General features: G+C 37.8%; 1 protein-coding gene across 1 annotated transcript; it reads left to right on the top strand.

The window, feature by feature from the left end:
• The first annotated feature begins 1638 nt into the window (after positions 1-1638).
• LOC108672009 lies at positions 1639-13043 on the top strand. The gene is made up of 9 exons (XM_018159622.2): positions 1639-2932; positions 3384-3463; positions 4759-5275; positions 5725-5832; positions 6916-7217; positions 8466-8553; positions 9791-9928; positions 10936-11037; positions 11432-13043. The coding sequence occupies exons 1-9, from the start codon at positions 1928-1930 to the stop codon at positions 12218-12220; spliced, it is 3129 nt and encodes a 1042-aa protein (XP_018015111.1). The 5' UTR covers positions 1639-1927; the 3' UTR covers positions 12221-13043.
• The last annotated feature ends 3113 nt before the right edge of the window (positions 13044-16156 follow it).

Below are 16156 nucleotides of genomic sequence, written 5' to 3' on the forward strand. Positions count from 1 at the left end.
GTCAATTGTCCAATTGTCAACTGAACATGTGATGATGCAGTCTGACCGCTGCCTCTAATGTGACCGCAACTACATTTTGTTTACATTTTTTTGGCGGGAACTCATCGCAACCAATTTCCGGGCAAGCTTTACTGCATCCTGATCCATCCAACGTCCAGAAACCTTACTTTTTTCTAAATAGTTGGCTGAAGACTGACAAATATATTAAATGCAAGAATTTCAATCTAAATGTGTTGGCAAGATCTTCTGAAGGCATAAATTTTGCTACTGAAGCGTCGCCAAAGATCTTGCAATATTCATCCACTCTCTGTGCAGTGGCTTCAGAATGCGTAAATTTTGCTGCTGATGCATTGCCAAAGATCTTGCGATATTCACCCACTTTCTGCACAGTGGAATTCATTGGATCTAAAAAATGTGTAATTAAATTTTACTGTATATTTAGTTGATATTTTAGAAGTTTAGAACTGATCATGATAGGGTAAGCACACCATGTTCCAACACCTTAAGGATGTAGCAAGAAATAAATGGCTATAAATAGATCACCGCATGCGCAACTTGAGTTCTGATTGGTTTATTTCACTCTCAAAACACCACACTATGCGCCAGCAATGATGAAACGTTGCAAACTGTTGCCATATTTATTTGAAAGCCTTTGCCCTTTAGAATTCAAATCTACAAAATCACTGAATTCTGACACTGTGTGTGACTAAATGTGGCATATTGTGAGACTAATTCTGACAGCACTTCAAAATTATAATTCGTAATTCTGACACCCTGTGTCAGAATACGACACCCTGTGTGTCTAAAACCATCTCTTGAATCAATCATCTATTAATTTATTGGTACCACTTAAAATCAGCAAATATAAGTATACTTAAAGGATTCCTAATATATTCACAGACTTATTTAAAAGTCTCAGACCATAATATTCTTTCTACACAAACAGTTTATCACTATTTAGTAAAGCAAGGTCAACTATCAACTTTCAAACGTGTTTCGATGTTCTCACTACTCTGACTTGGACTTTTGCTCTGCGGATTTAACATTTTCCGCTAGACCTAGTATTTTGCAGAAATCTTGCGCACAATAGTATGACATCACTATTTCAACCATCTACGCATGCGTGGAATTAAGACCAAGCTTAATATAGAGGAAAAAGTTGAGGGGTGTTGGAATTACCCACAGTGTCGGAATATGGTGTGTTTACCCTACTAGGCTGGATCTATCTTGAAATTTGAATAAATAAAACCACATTCCCAGAATTTCACCCTGAATTTAAGGTCAAAGATAACAATTTCATTGATGCAAAGACACCAAACCTTCATCAAGGCAGACAGCGGTTCCCAAATGTGCTTCTCCGTTGGCTGCAATTTATAATTGAAATGGCCAATGCACAATAATTGCCATGGACAGATGCACTTTACAATCAATCATTATGGTCAATGTGCAGTGATTAAACTAACAACATATTTGGGAAAGTAATTTTAAACTGATAATTTATTTTTATACTAATTTAATGTTGCACTTTTTAATTTACAGAAACAACATATTAAACAGGTAGGATTAAGTATTTATTTAGAACAGAGGTTTTTATTTGTGATGCATGATTTGTTATTTAACATTCTTATTCCAACAGAAAAACCTGAAATATAATGTAGAAAATCTTATATATGAAAACATATTTAATGCTTCTTGAAGTTTATGATGTTAATACAATGAGAAACTGAAATTGTTAATGAAAGTGTTAGTGCTGCTCATAAATAAAACCAGATGTCATTTTTATTGTGCAATTATGTTCAGTTGAAGCAAAAAGCATGTAAAAGTGAAAGCGAAGAAAATAGAATAAATAATTAAGTCTACACATGTCACATGACTCGCATCATCTGGCCAAGGTTTTTCATCAAGCTGTTAGTACTCTAACAATAAAATGGAAACTCCTGAAAGTTCTTCTGCTTCTTCCATCAGCTCTGAATCAATTTCAGCTGAAAATGATGTTTCTGATGACGTGTTAAACAAAGAAATGCTCTCACAAGAGCTCAACTCTTCCTCCAGTCCCTCAAAACTTCCAGAATTGCAACATGCAATGAAAAATTTCACCACCGATGGAGGACTTGTGAATGGTTATGTCAGTTCCATTCTTCATGATAAATTTATCAAGAATAATTCTGATAATAGCAATAATTATAAGTTTGACATTGCAAATTCCATAATAAATCATAAATCTGCTGATCTTATGAGACTCCTGAAAACTGCTGCTTTGCAACTCAATGACCCACAGACATCGGACCCAATGAAAGTTGCAGTTGTATTTGCTCTGGAAAATGTTCTTGTGAAATTCTTCAATGATTGTGAGTCAATTCATTCTGAGCCTTCTTTCATTGAACTCTTAATCAATGTTTATGAGGAAGTGCTTGGTTTGGAACCCTGCATACCATCAGATTTAATATCAGTTTTAACATGCCCCTTCAAAAAAGTTTTGCATCCCATCTTGGAAATGCCCAACATGATGGAACATGAACCTGATAGCACTCTTTCTGCCATTAATTTTTGTAAATTTAAAGAGTTCAGTGAACGAATCATGTTGAACAGTGATTCTATTTGTGTCAAAGAAGAAAAGGAAGAAAGTCCACAAAATTTGCAGTTCAATCGAGAATCAATTATTCCTCTTCTTGATAGTGTTAGTGCAGTATTCACTCAATTTTTCCCTAGTCTTTACGGGCAAAATGGCAAAGACTGTGGTAGTGTTCATGATTATCTTTCAAGTATATCATCTTTGCCATGCAATAATGAAGTCATTTGGAGCCAGCTACCCATAGTGTCTGAGTCATGCCCTATATTCAATGGTCAAGACATTAATTCAGTTGAGATGCAATCATCTGGACATAAGAAAACCAAGAAAATTAAAGTTCCTTGGAAATCGTTTGCTCAAAAGGTATTTTGATATTTAATTTTGCATGTATGAAAAGTTATGGGAACATTGGTAAAATTAGGCTTGCCAATTGCTTTGTTATTACAATCAATTTGTGCTGATCACAAATTAAAATTGATTTGTGCTGAACTTGCTTTCCAAAAAAATTATTTGCTTTTTCATGTTATGCATGCACTGTTTAATTGAAAATTCCTTTTATCACTTTCATTTTATTGTTGAAAATGAAATAAAATGTAATGTAAGCAAATATGTGAGTAAAATATTGAGATTATTAAATGGATGATCAGTACTGGTACGGTACTTTAGATACGAGATCAGTGTTGTGACTATTATTGATGAACTAAGAAACCAGTGTTGGTCAAGATACTAATACAGCTATGGTATCTAAGATTCATCACACATTGCTTAACTATACACTGATGTTCTTTCCTAAAATTTATGATGTGGTTCACAGGATACTGATGATCAGCTAGTCAACAATGAGAATGGAGATGCACAAGAGAAGTTGTTGCTTGATATGGCAGCTTTTCCTATGTGAGTTAAGTTGTCTTTAATTTTGAAAATCAATAACATAGGAAGACTTTTTCCCATAGGTTATCCTTACAGTTTACTTTACTGCAACTGACAAGATATCTTAACACATTGACTCTGAAGTGATACATATGCGTACCCCAAAATGTATTTCTCCAGGACGTACCGGTAGTGGTACATAAATCAGGCTGCCTAAGATCAGCCAAATCTGAGAACAAAAAAGGCTGATAACTCAATATACTGGTATACTAATTTATTTGTAGGTTCCACTATAAAAATTCCATTTTTTTCAGTATTTAAAATTTCATTAGTGAGTACCCCTATCATAAATTTTAGCCAGCCAACGCAATTTAGAAAAAATAAATCACGGAATTTGTCCGGAAAAAATGACCATCTGGTAACCCTGTTTAAAAGCAGTACCTACAAAAAATGAAATAATAGTACAAGATGAAGCAATCGGAGTCAAAGTGTTAAGCTTTGCAGAAAGCTAATGCATTGATATTTGTGACAGATAAATACGATCTTGTTTCTCTAACAAATTAATTGTCCAGACATTGGCATATGTACTGTACATAGGTACCATAAATCTTATAGGTAAGCATTGGCTAAATACCTACTTCTGCCTTCTGCTGTATTTCTAGTGGATGATTTTAATTAACTCATGTAGTACTACTAGATAAAATGAGGTTCATTTCACTAAAACTCTTGTCAAGCATTAACCATAATTTAAGAAATTTTAGGTAGACAAATTTCACTGATATTGTGCAGCCTAAAAAAAAATTTTTTTTAGAGCTCAAATTTATCTCTCTTGCTTCCTACAAATGGTCACGCTGTTGGATGTCCCTAGTACAAAACTGACATTTTTTACCATTAAAAAGTGGATAACACAAATCTTAGTTTTATGATTGCACAGTTAGTGCATAAATTAACAAAAAATCATGCTTCTCTAACTATGATTTTGGTAACAGAGTAACCTCTCATAATGTCTCCCGAGCCAATTGGTCATAAACCTTTCTGGTCTTGTTCTCAACTGGCTTCTGGGAAGCTTTACCAGCTACATGTTCGGCTCGTCATCACAGCTGATGAATGATTACATAATTTCACTTTTTATTTGAGTACATTGTGCATGGTTAGTTCCATATTTCATGATCTCTAATAGATTGAGATAGATATTATCCCTAAGAGATTTGTGTGCACTGAAATGATGTCAGAGAAGTCTCTGTCGCATAGAAAAAATTATCTTAGGCATTAGTGAGATGTTGGGACGATTTGGAACTTTTAATGGTTTTATTTTCCAGGAGAGGTAATGGCCTTACATGTGATAGCCCCTTCACCAGTGACAGTCGAAGTTGCTGCGCCTTTGGCTGCTCCAGTCCCGTGATACATCAAGATCCTCACAATACCTGTGCTGCCCACGCTACCTGCTCCCTCACGCTCGTGTTCACGCCTTGTTCATCATGCCTTGAATTGGCTACTAAAGTAGCGTCTGCTCCATCGGCGGTGTGGAAGGGCATTCTCTCATTTCGCTTTAATCAATTAAAATGCCTAAGAAAATCTAATGGGTTCAACTTTGATATAGCGTTTTCTAGTGATGCCGTCAAATATTTTTTTGAGATATTTGACTCGGCACTTAAATTTGATGAATTGACTTTTAAGCTACGACTCAGCGAATTGATTTTCCGGAATATTTTCTCGGCATCAAGCGAGCAGCACCACAATTCTGAGGCGGGAGTTTTATCGACGCTGTACAATGGCTGCGGAAGTGAAGCACCTCTACCCACTGCATCTCATAGTCGTCCATCTTCGCAGACTGCCGTGAGCATATACGTTATACTGAAACATTCCTTTTTTTATTTGTTGAAAAGATAGACGAAGCTACATTAATGTTGATCCTCCCATGATCTAGAAGTACTACCTCATTTGTCGTTAGAAGCGATTAAAAAAAATTTTGGTTAGGTTTAGCTTTTAACCGCTGCTTGAAATAACCGTATCATCCGTATCACTTCTTGATATGTAAGGATCTGTAATGGCTTAATATTACCGTAGCACTCACAGTGCTTAATGCTACAGCAGATTACTGCTACTGCAACAATGCTTGATGTCACCGTGGTTAATGCCACAGTGCTTAATGCCACAGCATCACTGCCATAGCATAGCACTTCCTCATAGCGCTTTATATTTGAATTAAATAATAAATTACCACATTTCTATGTGAGTCTAGGTACCCAATATTAAAGTTCTAAGTACCAGTTGCTTTGTTTCAGATTCTCAATGGCGCTGCGATTCACTCTCGCCTCAAACTAAAAAAGACTTCTGTTCCACGAAGGAAAAGTAAAGACTCCAGACATATATCTGCCGAATTCAGTGCAGCCGTAAGTAAAATATATACTTATATTTCGTACCAAATATAATATTTTACACCTAAAATTGTCTATTTGTATTGTCATCATAGTTTAATTGAAGCTGTACTTGAATTTACATAAAATAATTTTACTTATTGCAAAAGCGTGAGCTTATTTTGATTGTGTCTTGTACGGTGATAAACTCCCGCCGCAACCGCTCCTAAGACCGCCAGTGAGGCACAATAAATAAACTTCTATCGTCTCAGAACCATTGAGTAAATTTAATCAGCTCTAGATAACTATAACGACAATCAAAAACAACCATTACCGTACCTACTTTGCTCGCCCTCAACTTAGAGTTTATTTTTTCCCGGAGAAAAAGCCCAGCTACTACCTATAAGGTCTCTTGAAATATTCGATCACTCGATCATATCACTAAAGACTCGAGGGCCACCTTATAGGCAATTCGAGAATTTTCCGCCATTGGGATCGCACTGTAATCGATTAATTAGCTGTTTTGTCTCAGCTATGCGTGGACGCAGCACAACGTCTGCCTCATGTCAGATTCAGATTCATTCTGAGATATATTACTGAATAAAGACTGCGAGTGTGTTCATTTACGCTGCAGTTGCAAGAGAGGATTCGCGGAGCTAAATTCTTTTGACTCTTCGCTCTCCTATGAATAACTTATAATAGCGAACACAATTATCACCGCCCTTTATGTATCGCGAACGAGAACACTTGCTATTCAGCTTGTGTATGAAGATGTCCGAGCAGATCCATTCTTATGCATTGAATTTAGAATTTTCCACCATGATATACATTTTTGTGTAACTTCACAGCTTGACCTTGAAGTCATTTGTAGTAGTAGTAATTTTCTAATATTATAATGCTATTGCTTACTCATAGAAGCGTCGTGTTTTTTTCATGATCTGAAGACTGACGTCTGAGCACAATACGACTGCTGCACCATATTTGCTGAGTAATTTTTTTAAATGGGCAATCGCTCATTGTGTGTGTATAACCTCGCTTTAGAAGCTTATAAGAACCCTAACTTGAATGTGCATGTGTGCAACTGAGCAAAAATAAATTAGTCAACGTTGTCTTAACCAGGCTGACGGAGATGTGCCCAACGGAGCTGCATCGTGTTCCGGCAAATCTTTGGACTGCGTGGGCTCTCCAGACCTGGCGAAGATGGTGGTTCCTAGTGAGGACCCTGCCATTAAGCAGTCCCTGCAGCAGCTGCTGGCAGTCGACACGAATAACGTGAACATGTGTGACGCGCCTGACGAGTCTCGCCTGAGCCGCATGCTGTTATCTGACCCCAGGTCCTGGGATACAAGTCTTATTGTGGCGGCCATCAGGGCAAGGAAGGGCATCTTCAAGGAAGAAAAGGCGTCCAAAGCTGTCTTGAAGTGAGTTTAAGGACATCTAGCTTCTGTTGTTTTTTGAATATTTTTTCTTTTTTAAAATGCGTTAAATGGTCAATTGTTTTAATATGTTCTGAAACCTTGCGTCTCATCTTACTGCGCACTCCATTAGTCAAGTCCTGACCTTGCTTTAATGGTAGGTATCAAACATTTAGACATGACACTTGTGAATAGAAATGCCAAGTTTCTGATCCCGAATCTTTCTGATCGCAAATATTTAGATTTGCCGAGTTTCTGATCGCAAGTATTGAGGAGTGAGGCGAAATACGAGAAGAATTCAAAGACAACATTGGAGCGTGTAGTCTGTGTAGAGTAATATCTGAGTTGTAAATAATAATGTAATAATGGCGTGTAATATAATCTAATATCTGGGCAGTAGGTTGTTCTAAGGTGGCCGATGAATGAACTGCGGTCATTTAGAGCTTATTAGCTCTGGCCGTTAGCTGGTTATCTTTTTTTCATGGCCGGAAGATTGACCATAAGAACCCTCGAGCAAGAAACAGCTGAGTAGTTATTTACGACGTCTGTCTTCCTTCATTCTTTCCACAACGCCCCCATCGAGATTTTCACTCCACATGCGAGCATGATCGTTTTTGAATAGTTTTTTTGCGACAAAAATTAACAACATGAATACAAAAGATGAATATCGGTTAGGGATCAGGGAGAATTAGTAGTAAAATCCATTAAAACCTCAAAAAATGTATGTATGCCTAGACAATTCATGAATATTAATGTGCACAATTTTCTTTCACCATAACTGTTTGGATACAAAGGTAACATATTTTTTTGTTACAGTCCAGAGACAGCAAATACAATAGCTGAATAAGCATTAAAAAATTCATATTGGTATCTCATTCACGAGTGGAATTATGGTGAACCTTCTTAGTGAAAAAGTATAGGAACCTGCCAAACATTTCTGAGTTCTCGCGGCTCTCAATACACACAGACGATACACACTCACAACACACTCTCACCATACAAACTCACCATACACACTCACCATACACACTCACCACACACTCACCACACACTCACCACACACTCACAACACGCACTCACAACACTCACAACAAACACTCGCAACACACTCTCACAACACACACTGACAACACACACTCACAATACACACTCACAATGCGCACTCACAATACACTCTCACCATACACACTCACAACACACCCTCATAACACACCCTCACAATACACACTCACAGCAGCCTCATACCCTGAGCAGATACGTGCGCGCGAGCCTCTGCAAGTCCCACCACGAGGCGACATGTCTGGCGGAAATCTTGGTCAGCGACCACCCGCGTCTGGAGATCGTGAGTTTCTTGCATCGTCGCCTTTACTGTAATATTATGACTAGTTACCATTATAAATAAAATAATTTAATATTATTGGTAATAGAATTATTGAAAGTAATAGTATAAAGTATCAAATGTAACGCTGTTATCCAGTCCTGCAAGGTAAGGACCGAATATCAGGAATAAATTCAATTAACAAAGAAGTTTTTAGTTTTTGGAGCGATTAAATGCTTTTTGTTGGTTTAACATTTTGTTCTCCACTTTTATACTTTTCCAAGTCTATTTAAAATTGCTTCCAATTTCACATTTTATAAATTGCCATAAACTGCATAAACGTAGTGTACCTATTACCTGCCTTGATAGTATTGACTGTTGAAAAATTCCACCTTAACTATTACCTTTTTCAAGTAAAATGTCTCTGGAAATAGGTCCATAAATTCAGCATAGTCAACCTAAACAATGGTTTCGGCGAAATCTACGATTAAAATTCAATATCTAAATAATCAAAACGAAGGAAAAAATAGATTGAAAAACACTGAAAAACCTAACAAGAGTTCTTTGCCTTGGATACGAGCTGGTGGCGTTATTTATGAGATATTTTGTTCAAAAATTGCTAGGATTTAATAATTCTCAGGCCGAATGTGCCAAAGTTTATGCTAAAACTTGAAAATGAATCTCGATCCTCGGTTTTTTTGCATTGTTCAGCGTAAATGCGACCTGCTGAATGAGGTAAGTGCGCGAGTAGATTTTCAGTACGATAGCTAGAGCTCTGGGGCCACACTTTCAAAACTCGCTAAGTAAACGTAAGTATTTACACACTATTTTCTTGTCTATGATTGGTGGATTTTGCCTAAAAGACCGTCAATGATTGGCTTATGAACTCACGATCTTTTAACTTTTTTTGAAAGCTGGCTGTGTATCTACTCACCTTCTCTGTCGATTTTATACAAATTTCTCTATGACATACCGACGTACGGCGATGTAAAACTACGCTAAACATAAAAAGAATTAGTCCCTACGACTGAACATTTCCAAAAATTGTTGATTAAAATTCGTGATTTTGACATTCAGGATGAATTTCTCGAACTAAGTTTCAATTCTTTTGACATACGGTAGCTTCAGATGCAGGACTTATGTATCGTATTGCAACCTGTCAATTAAGTTTACTGAATTTTCTCTCCACTTGAAGTTATAGCGACCTCGAGACTAAATTATTGAGATGTTGTAATTATTGAGATGTTATAATTTGATGCAGGCACACGCCATGTTGGTGAGCGCACACCTTCGCCTGGGGCTGGAAGAGCAAGCGATGCGCTGCTGCCAACGCTGCATCGCTGTCGTCGCCGATGCTTCCGTCATCAAAGAATTCGTCCTGAACAGGGACTGCCGGCCTGTAAATATATTTATATAATAGAGCGCTTTCAGCGTTAATTAAGCAGTAGACCGGCCGTCGATTCTTAACATTCACACATCTCAGTGTTGATTGTTATTCTTAATTTGCAGTGTTGATTCTTATTCTCAGTGCGGTCTCGAACACGCTTCTCACTGCTCTAATTTTGCTGTGCTTAATCGCCCGACCTCCTCGGCGATTTGACCAGAACTATCACATGTAGCTAGGATTGAACCCACAACTTTCTGTTCCATTCCTGGTGCCCTGGGGTCATACTTTCAAAACTTGCTAAGTGAACGTAAGTACTTACGCTCTATTTTCTTGTCTATGATTGGTGGATTTTGCTTTAAAGGCCGTCAATGATTGGCTGATGAACTTACGATCTCTTAACTTTTTTTGAAAGTATAGGCCCTGAGCTGTAACTACTATGCCATCCTGCCCATGTTCAGCGTAGTGACGTGATGCACTGGATGTTACACTTTACACTCTGCTGCACCCTGTGCAAATTAATGTACGTTCTTTTGTATGATGTTTGTCTTTGTGCAATGATCCTGGTATGGAAGAATCAAGACAGTTGGGGAAACTTTCCTCTGCCTGTTTTAATAGTCAGAAGACATTCCAAATATGTGTTATGCTCGATGGTACGAATATTGCGACTGAAAAAGTTATTCAAACGCATGTGAAAGTTGTTGGCACCAGAAATATAAGCAGAAAGAAATAAGCACACGTGTAGAAATGATTACCTGTGGTAAATGAATTGAAACCTATGCATAAACTATGGTTTTCATTTGATGAATAAGAAATGCATCAATTTATGGGAAATTTATTAGTTATTGTTATCATATCAGACCAAGGCTTGTCACTGCGCGGACGAGTAGCTCGTACTCGGACATACAATACTTCATATGAGCCCTTTGCGCACGAAAGCTTAGCCATGAGTTGTTGATGACTTCAATCTCATATAATTAGATTCAGTTATGTTTTATTTCTGATGAAATAAGTTCCCGCAGAGCACGAGCACTGCAGTGGAGGGCGGGCGTGGGAGCTTCAGCAGCGACGTCTCTGGGGAGCTGGCGACGTCTTCCCTCCAAGACGAAGCTTCCTCCCACGACGTGAGGCTCCCGACCGTTGGGCGTACATGAGCATATAACCACTCCCACTTACTTTGTTTTGTTATGCAAATCCATTTCTAATTACTTTCTTCTTGTGTCTGTTCATTCCCACTTACTTTATCGCTTTGTGCCAGTCCACTCTCACTTTGTCTTCTTGTGTCATTTCATTCCTACTTACTTTCTTCTTGTGTCAGTCCACTCCCACTAACTTTATCTCCTTGTGGTAGTTCACTCCTTCACACCCAGCAGAATCCACTTTGTCCGTGACTAATTGCTATTGCACTTAGCTAATTGCTATTCGGTAGTTTGGCATATGCTTACTCTCATTTTCGTGGTTTCGAAATATTGTTTGCACTCTATGTACTCATGTGTTGTATATGATATTTTTGCGCAGGGTTTCTCGCCAGCACCGGATCGTTGCTGGCGAGGCTCTTCGTATCACATGAAGTCCTGTGATGAGAACCTCTCAACGGCTCGCGCTTCGGACCCCGTTGAACCTGCCGCATCTGATCAAGTCACGAGCCCCTACAGTGCTGGCGCTGTCAATAATAAAGTAAATGCTGTAGTTCTACAGCCATCACTGGCCTCAGCTCGCTGTGCCAAAGGCCCCAACTCGGACCCGAGTACGGCACCTGGAGCTGCCGAGCTGCCCAACGAGCTCATCGCGTCCATAATCCAGCGGTCGTCTGCCATCCAGGAAGACTCGAGTGAACAGCAGCTGAGGGATGACTCGGTGCAGCTTATAAGTGACGAACATCTCGTCGCGCTCAGCGTCCGGCAGCTCAATCAGCTCTTCCGAGGCTTGCCGCCATTTCTCATAAAAATTCTCAAGCAGAGAAGAAGGACGCTCAAAAATCGCGGGTATGCATACAGCTGCCGCCTCAAGCGTAAGAATGAGAGTGAGTCGCTCAGTGTCAAGTGCAGGAAGCTCACAAAAGCTCTGAATGAAGTTATCAAGGAAAATCAGAACCTCAGAGGAGCAAACAAGACTCTACGGAATGGCTATCGGCAACTTCTTCAAAGAGTCATGTCTTACGAAATTGATTTTAAACAAGACGCTGAAGTTGAGAGCTTGATGTCAAAGCCGGATCCACCTCCGTCCTTGATGCCGTTTGCCGACTTCCACACCAGAGAGCAAGACGATGATGAAGATGATGCTGAGAGCGGCGATGATGTTGTATGATGTCGTGTTTCTAACATAATTTTAAACTTAATTATAATCTATCAGCTATCGATGGCTTGAAATCCTTCGCGAGACTACGGTTCGGGAGTTATTTTATTTTATAATCTGTTAATCGATCGTTACAAGAAGTCAACTCATACGGTAGCTCGAGGACTTGTGTGTCAGCATTTGTATCGTCCCAACAAACCTCTTGTGAGAACTAAACATTCGTCTGCTGGGAGTGTAAATTATTATTAATCGACCTTGCTTGATCAATTTTTTTCATAATTTAACGCATCTCTTCGTAGTTATTTCACTAATGTATTTTTGATAGGAATGAAATCGGGCAAAATGTTCTAAAATGTGTCGAGTCTTGAACTTTTTGTCTCTCATAACCTGATGACTATTGGTGTAATAATGCTATAAATATGTTTCAATTTAATGTATTGATTCAGGCAACTGATGTGCTAAATTAATCTTGCAAATTCAATCACAAATTTTGCCTTCAAGTGTGAGATACATATATATAGTTGCTGACGTAGTTTGAATCGTTCATCAATATAATATTTTGTGTAACATGATTAATATAATTTATCTTTAAGGTGCGATTCGTAAATCAGATTTATTGTAATACTTCTAGCTTTAGATTCAATTGTGCCTTAATACATTAAGATTACTAGACATTGCTGTTATAAGTTGTAAGAGCTTCCCTCCGCTGCTAGGCTGTCTGCGTGTACCTCATCGTGAAACTCCAAGCAAACTCGTGTTGAAATTAACGTAAATCTCATACTGGCTTTTATTAGATACGATTTGTTTGCTCTCAATTTGATTTTTATTGCTTTTTTCTTACAAAATTCAAGTAATGTAAATTTTTATTTAAAACATTTCTGAAATTTATATTTATCATCTTGGATTTATCTTTTATTTTTGATGACATTTTAGATTATGCCTAATCTTACACTATTTATAATGAGCATAATGTTCGTAAAGTTTGTCCAGATTCCTCTTCAATTTAACGAACTCCTGGAATGTGCTAGAACGCTCATGATTTGCTGTGTATTAACAGTCATTCATTAGTGAATGTTGCCTTCGTGTCAGATGTTGCTTGCATTTAGATGTCAGATGTTGCTTGCAAAAATTTAAACCAGTTACGATATTTTTATAACCCGATTTTTCCATTTCAAAAACTAAGGTGATGGAAGACAGCTCCATTTTACACCAGATTTTTTTCTGTACTGTTGCGTATCCGAGACATTTTCTGAATGTCCATGTTAATATTTCGTGTTATTGCATCGCCAGGAGTCGCATTAATTGTTTAGTTTGGCCATTGTTTCAACAGCGTCGTCATTGTGAATACAAGCGATCCTTGCGAGACAATGCAAAATTTGAAATGTGCTTTGATCTACGCACTAAATTCTGACCAAAACGGTGCCGAAAGTTCCTCTGTTGCGTTATATATCATGAAAGTGTTGAACGTATGCAGCTTTGATTGTTACCATCGTAACCCGTGCGAACCTGCGCTTCTCTTCGAAGTATATTTACGAGTTAATTAGCATCTTATACTTTGTGTTTATCCACTGTATTTAAATGTTCAATTTCTAGACATGCATCACACCTAATCGTTTTCTGATCGGGATGGATATGTACGGTAATTAGTGAACTGATGTAATGATCAGTTTTGCTTGGAGCGTTAATCAATTATGGATTGCGACTCTAGAGTATTCAAATTCTGTGGATATGGCAAGGGTCAATAAATACTCACAGAATTCCTACAGATTTTCCGTGATCGTAGCCATATTGAGGTCACTACGAATGAGTAATGACTGGTTCTGGTGTTAAGCTAACTCTCTTTTGTTTATTGTTCAAGTTAGTGTTTAACATTGCAAATAATTTGTAGTTTGTGTTTAATATTTGGACTACTTTTAGATATATGTTTTAGTTTAACGTTAAAGTCGATGTTATGTATCACTTGCTGGCCAGTTTTTTTTCCTTGCAGTTGCTTCCTTACTTTATTTGTTTTTAATTTCTAGACTTCCATGGTCTGGCGGCTTTTCTGTTAGAGTGCCAGCATAAATAGCTTGTAGGGCTTCTCCAGATTTTTTTCTCATGAACTTATTTGGCAAGCGTCGAATTTTTGTTGATTGTCAAATAGTCTAAAAAAGTATTATAAAAAAAGAACAAAGGGATAATTTAGGGATTTAATTTGAAGGGATTATCCTAAAAGGGAACACCCGAAATTTCGCTGTCATTTCGCTCCTAAGTTGGGTGCAGCCTATCCAGAGCACACCGGAAATTCTGGACGCTGCCTATCGAGCATATTTTGGAAATTACGGTGCGGTAAATCGAGCTGATATAGGTAGTTCTCATGACTGCTGAACCTGCGTTTGACAATTCAGAGGCTGCAGTGTTTGACAATTCAGAGGCTGCAGTGTTTGACAATTCAGAGGCTGCAGTGTTTGACAATTCAGAGGCTGCAGTGTTTGACTGAGTTTGAAAATTAATTTTGTTTATCTCTAGCAAATTGGTGACTATCTAAGTGCTCTTATAATTATTACTTTAAGAAATAGCTCTATTAAGTAATCTTAACCTCTTCGTCGATGACCGGCTAACCAGATATTATTTGTAATTTCTGAAGTTATATCAAATTCACTTACATCATTTCAATCATGTACTATATTAATATTACCATTTAATTGTTATGGTAAATTAAAAGAGCTAACAAGTTGAAGTTTGAGCCAAAGATAAAAATGTTGACCAAAATACTCCATGTACTGACTGCACAATAATATATTCATTTAAAAACTATTTTTGATAAACTGTAGGGTAATAGAGGACCATTTGTGGGGTAAGACAGGACCATTTGTGGGGTAAGATAGGACTGTTTGTGGGGTAAAACAGGATCATTTAGTGGTCCTGTCTTACCCCATGTCCGGTCCTTTTTTACCCCATTTTATAATACATGTCAGGCAGTGATGGTAGCAGGTAGGAATGTCTAGTATGTCTCAAAAGTTGCTTATTACTTGAGGTTACCTGCCTACATTCACAAACCTGGCCAAATTTTTTTTTGTTATTAGACAGAGCTTATTTCCCAAGCAGGGTTAACTATTTTGTGACCCTTCTTTACGTAGGTTTTCTTTAAAAATTAGTCAGAAATTCATTATTGGCAGAAGAGGGTTGAAACAAGCACTGAAATGACAGGCAATGATTGCTCTTACATATACTTTTGTCAAATTAAATTCAGTGCAATTAGAATGCACGCCATGGGCTGGTCCTTTCTTACCCCATGAAGGCTGCGATCCTGTCTTACCCCATTTGACTATATATATATATACTATATTAATATTACCATTTAATTGTTATGGTGAACATCGCAACTGAAGGAGCCTGCATCGTTTCATGGCCGCTTGAGAACAATCGGCTTTTGACGTGCGATCATTAAACTGTTTTGGCCATACTTCGCTGCCTTGCCATGGCGGATAATTGATCGTCCCCGCGCTGTTCCCGATCGCCTCTAGAGATTCGCGCCGACACAGCGCACGAATTTAGAAGATTTAATGACAATAATAAACTTACTAAATTGCTTCAATCTAATTTCGTTTGGTATGAATACCAAATGGAGAAAATGGCATTCAGAATACGTTAGAATTATTAGTTCCTATTAATTTACTCGCAACAGAACTCGAACCTTTTGTCTAAGCATTACGAACGAACCTAGTTCTTCATTTCACCAAGAAATGAACGTACCAATTTGGCATTAGAAAAAAAAAAAAACATTTAACAGAGCAGTTAAACTTTTGCTGTCCCTCTGATATTATTTTATGTAATGAGTTGTACGGAGCTTGCGTATAAGTATCTTCATTAATCACAAAATACTAATAGAATTTATGAGAATTAATTTAATTGTCTATTGAACGTTGTTGCATAATACGGTTTAAGTCATTCATAGTGAACTAATTT

Source organism: Hyalella azteca, unplaced genomic scaffold (assembly GCF_000764305.2).
Source record: "Hyalella azteca isolate HAZT.00-mixed unplaced genomic scaffold, Hazt_2.0.2 contig17993, whole genome shotgun sequence".
Classification (NCBI taxonomy): Eukaryota; Metazoa; Arthropoda; class Malacostraca; order Amphipoda; family Hyalellidae; genus Hyalella; species Hyalella azteca.

Excerpts from the sequence above, each read along its gene's own strand:
- LOC108672009 (XM_018159622.2), top strand. The coding sequence starts at position 1,928 with ATGGAAACTCCTGAAAGTTCTTCTGCTTCTTCCATCAGCTCTGAATCA. Across the intron at positions 3,464-4,758 it reads GATATGGCAGCTTTTCCTAT|GAGAGGTAATGGCCTTACAT; the intron begins GTGAGTTAAGTT and ends TTTATTTTCCAG. Across the intron at positions 5,833-6,915 it reads CTGCCGAATTCAGTGCAGCC|GCTGACGGAGATGTGCCCAA; the intron begins GTAAGTAAAATA and ends TGTCTTAACCAG.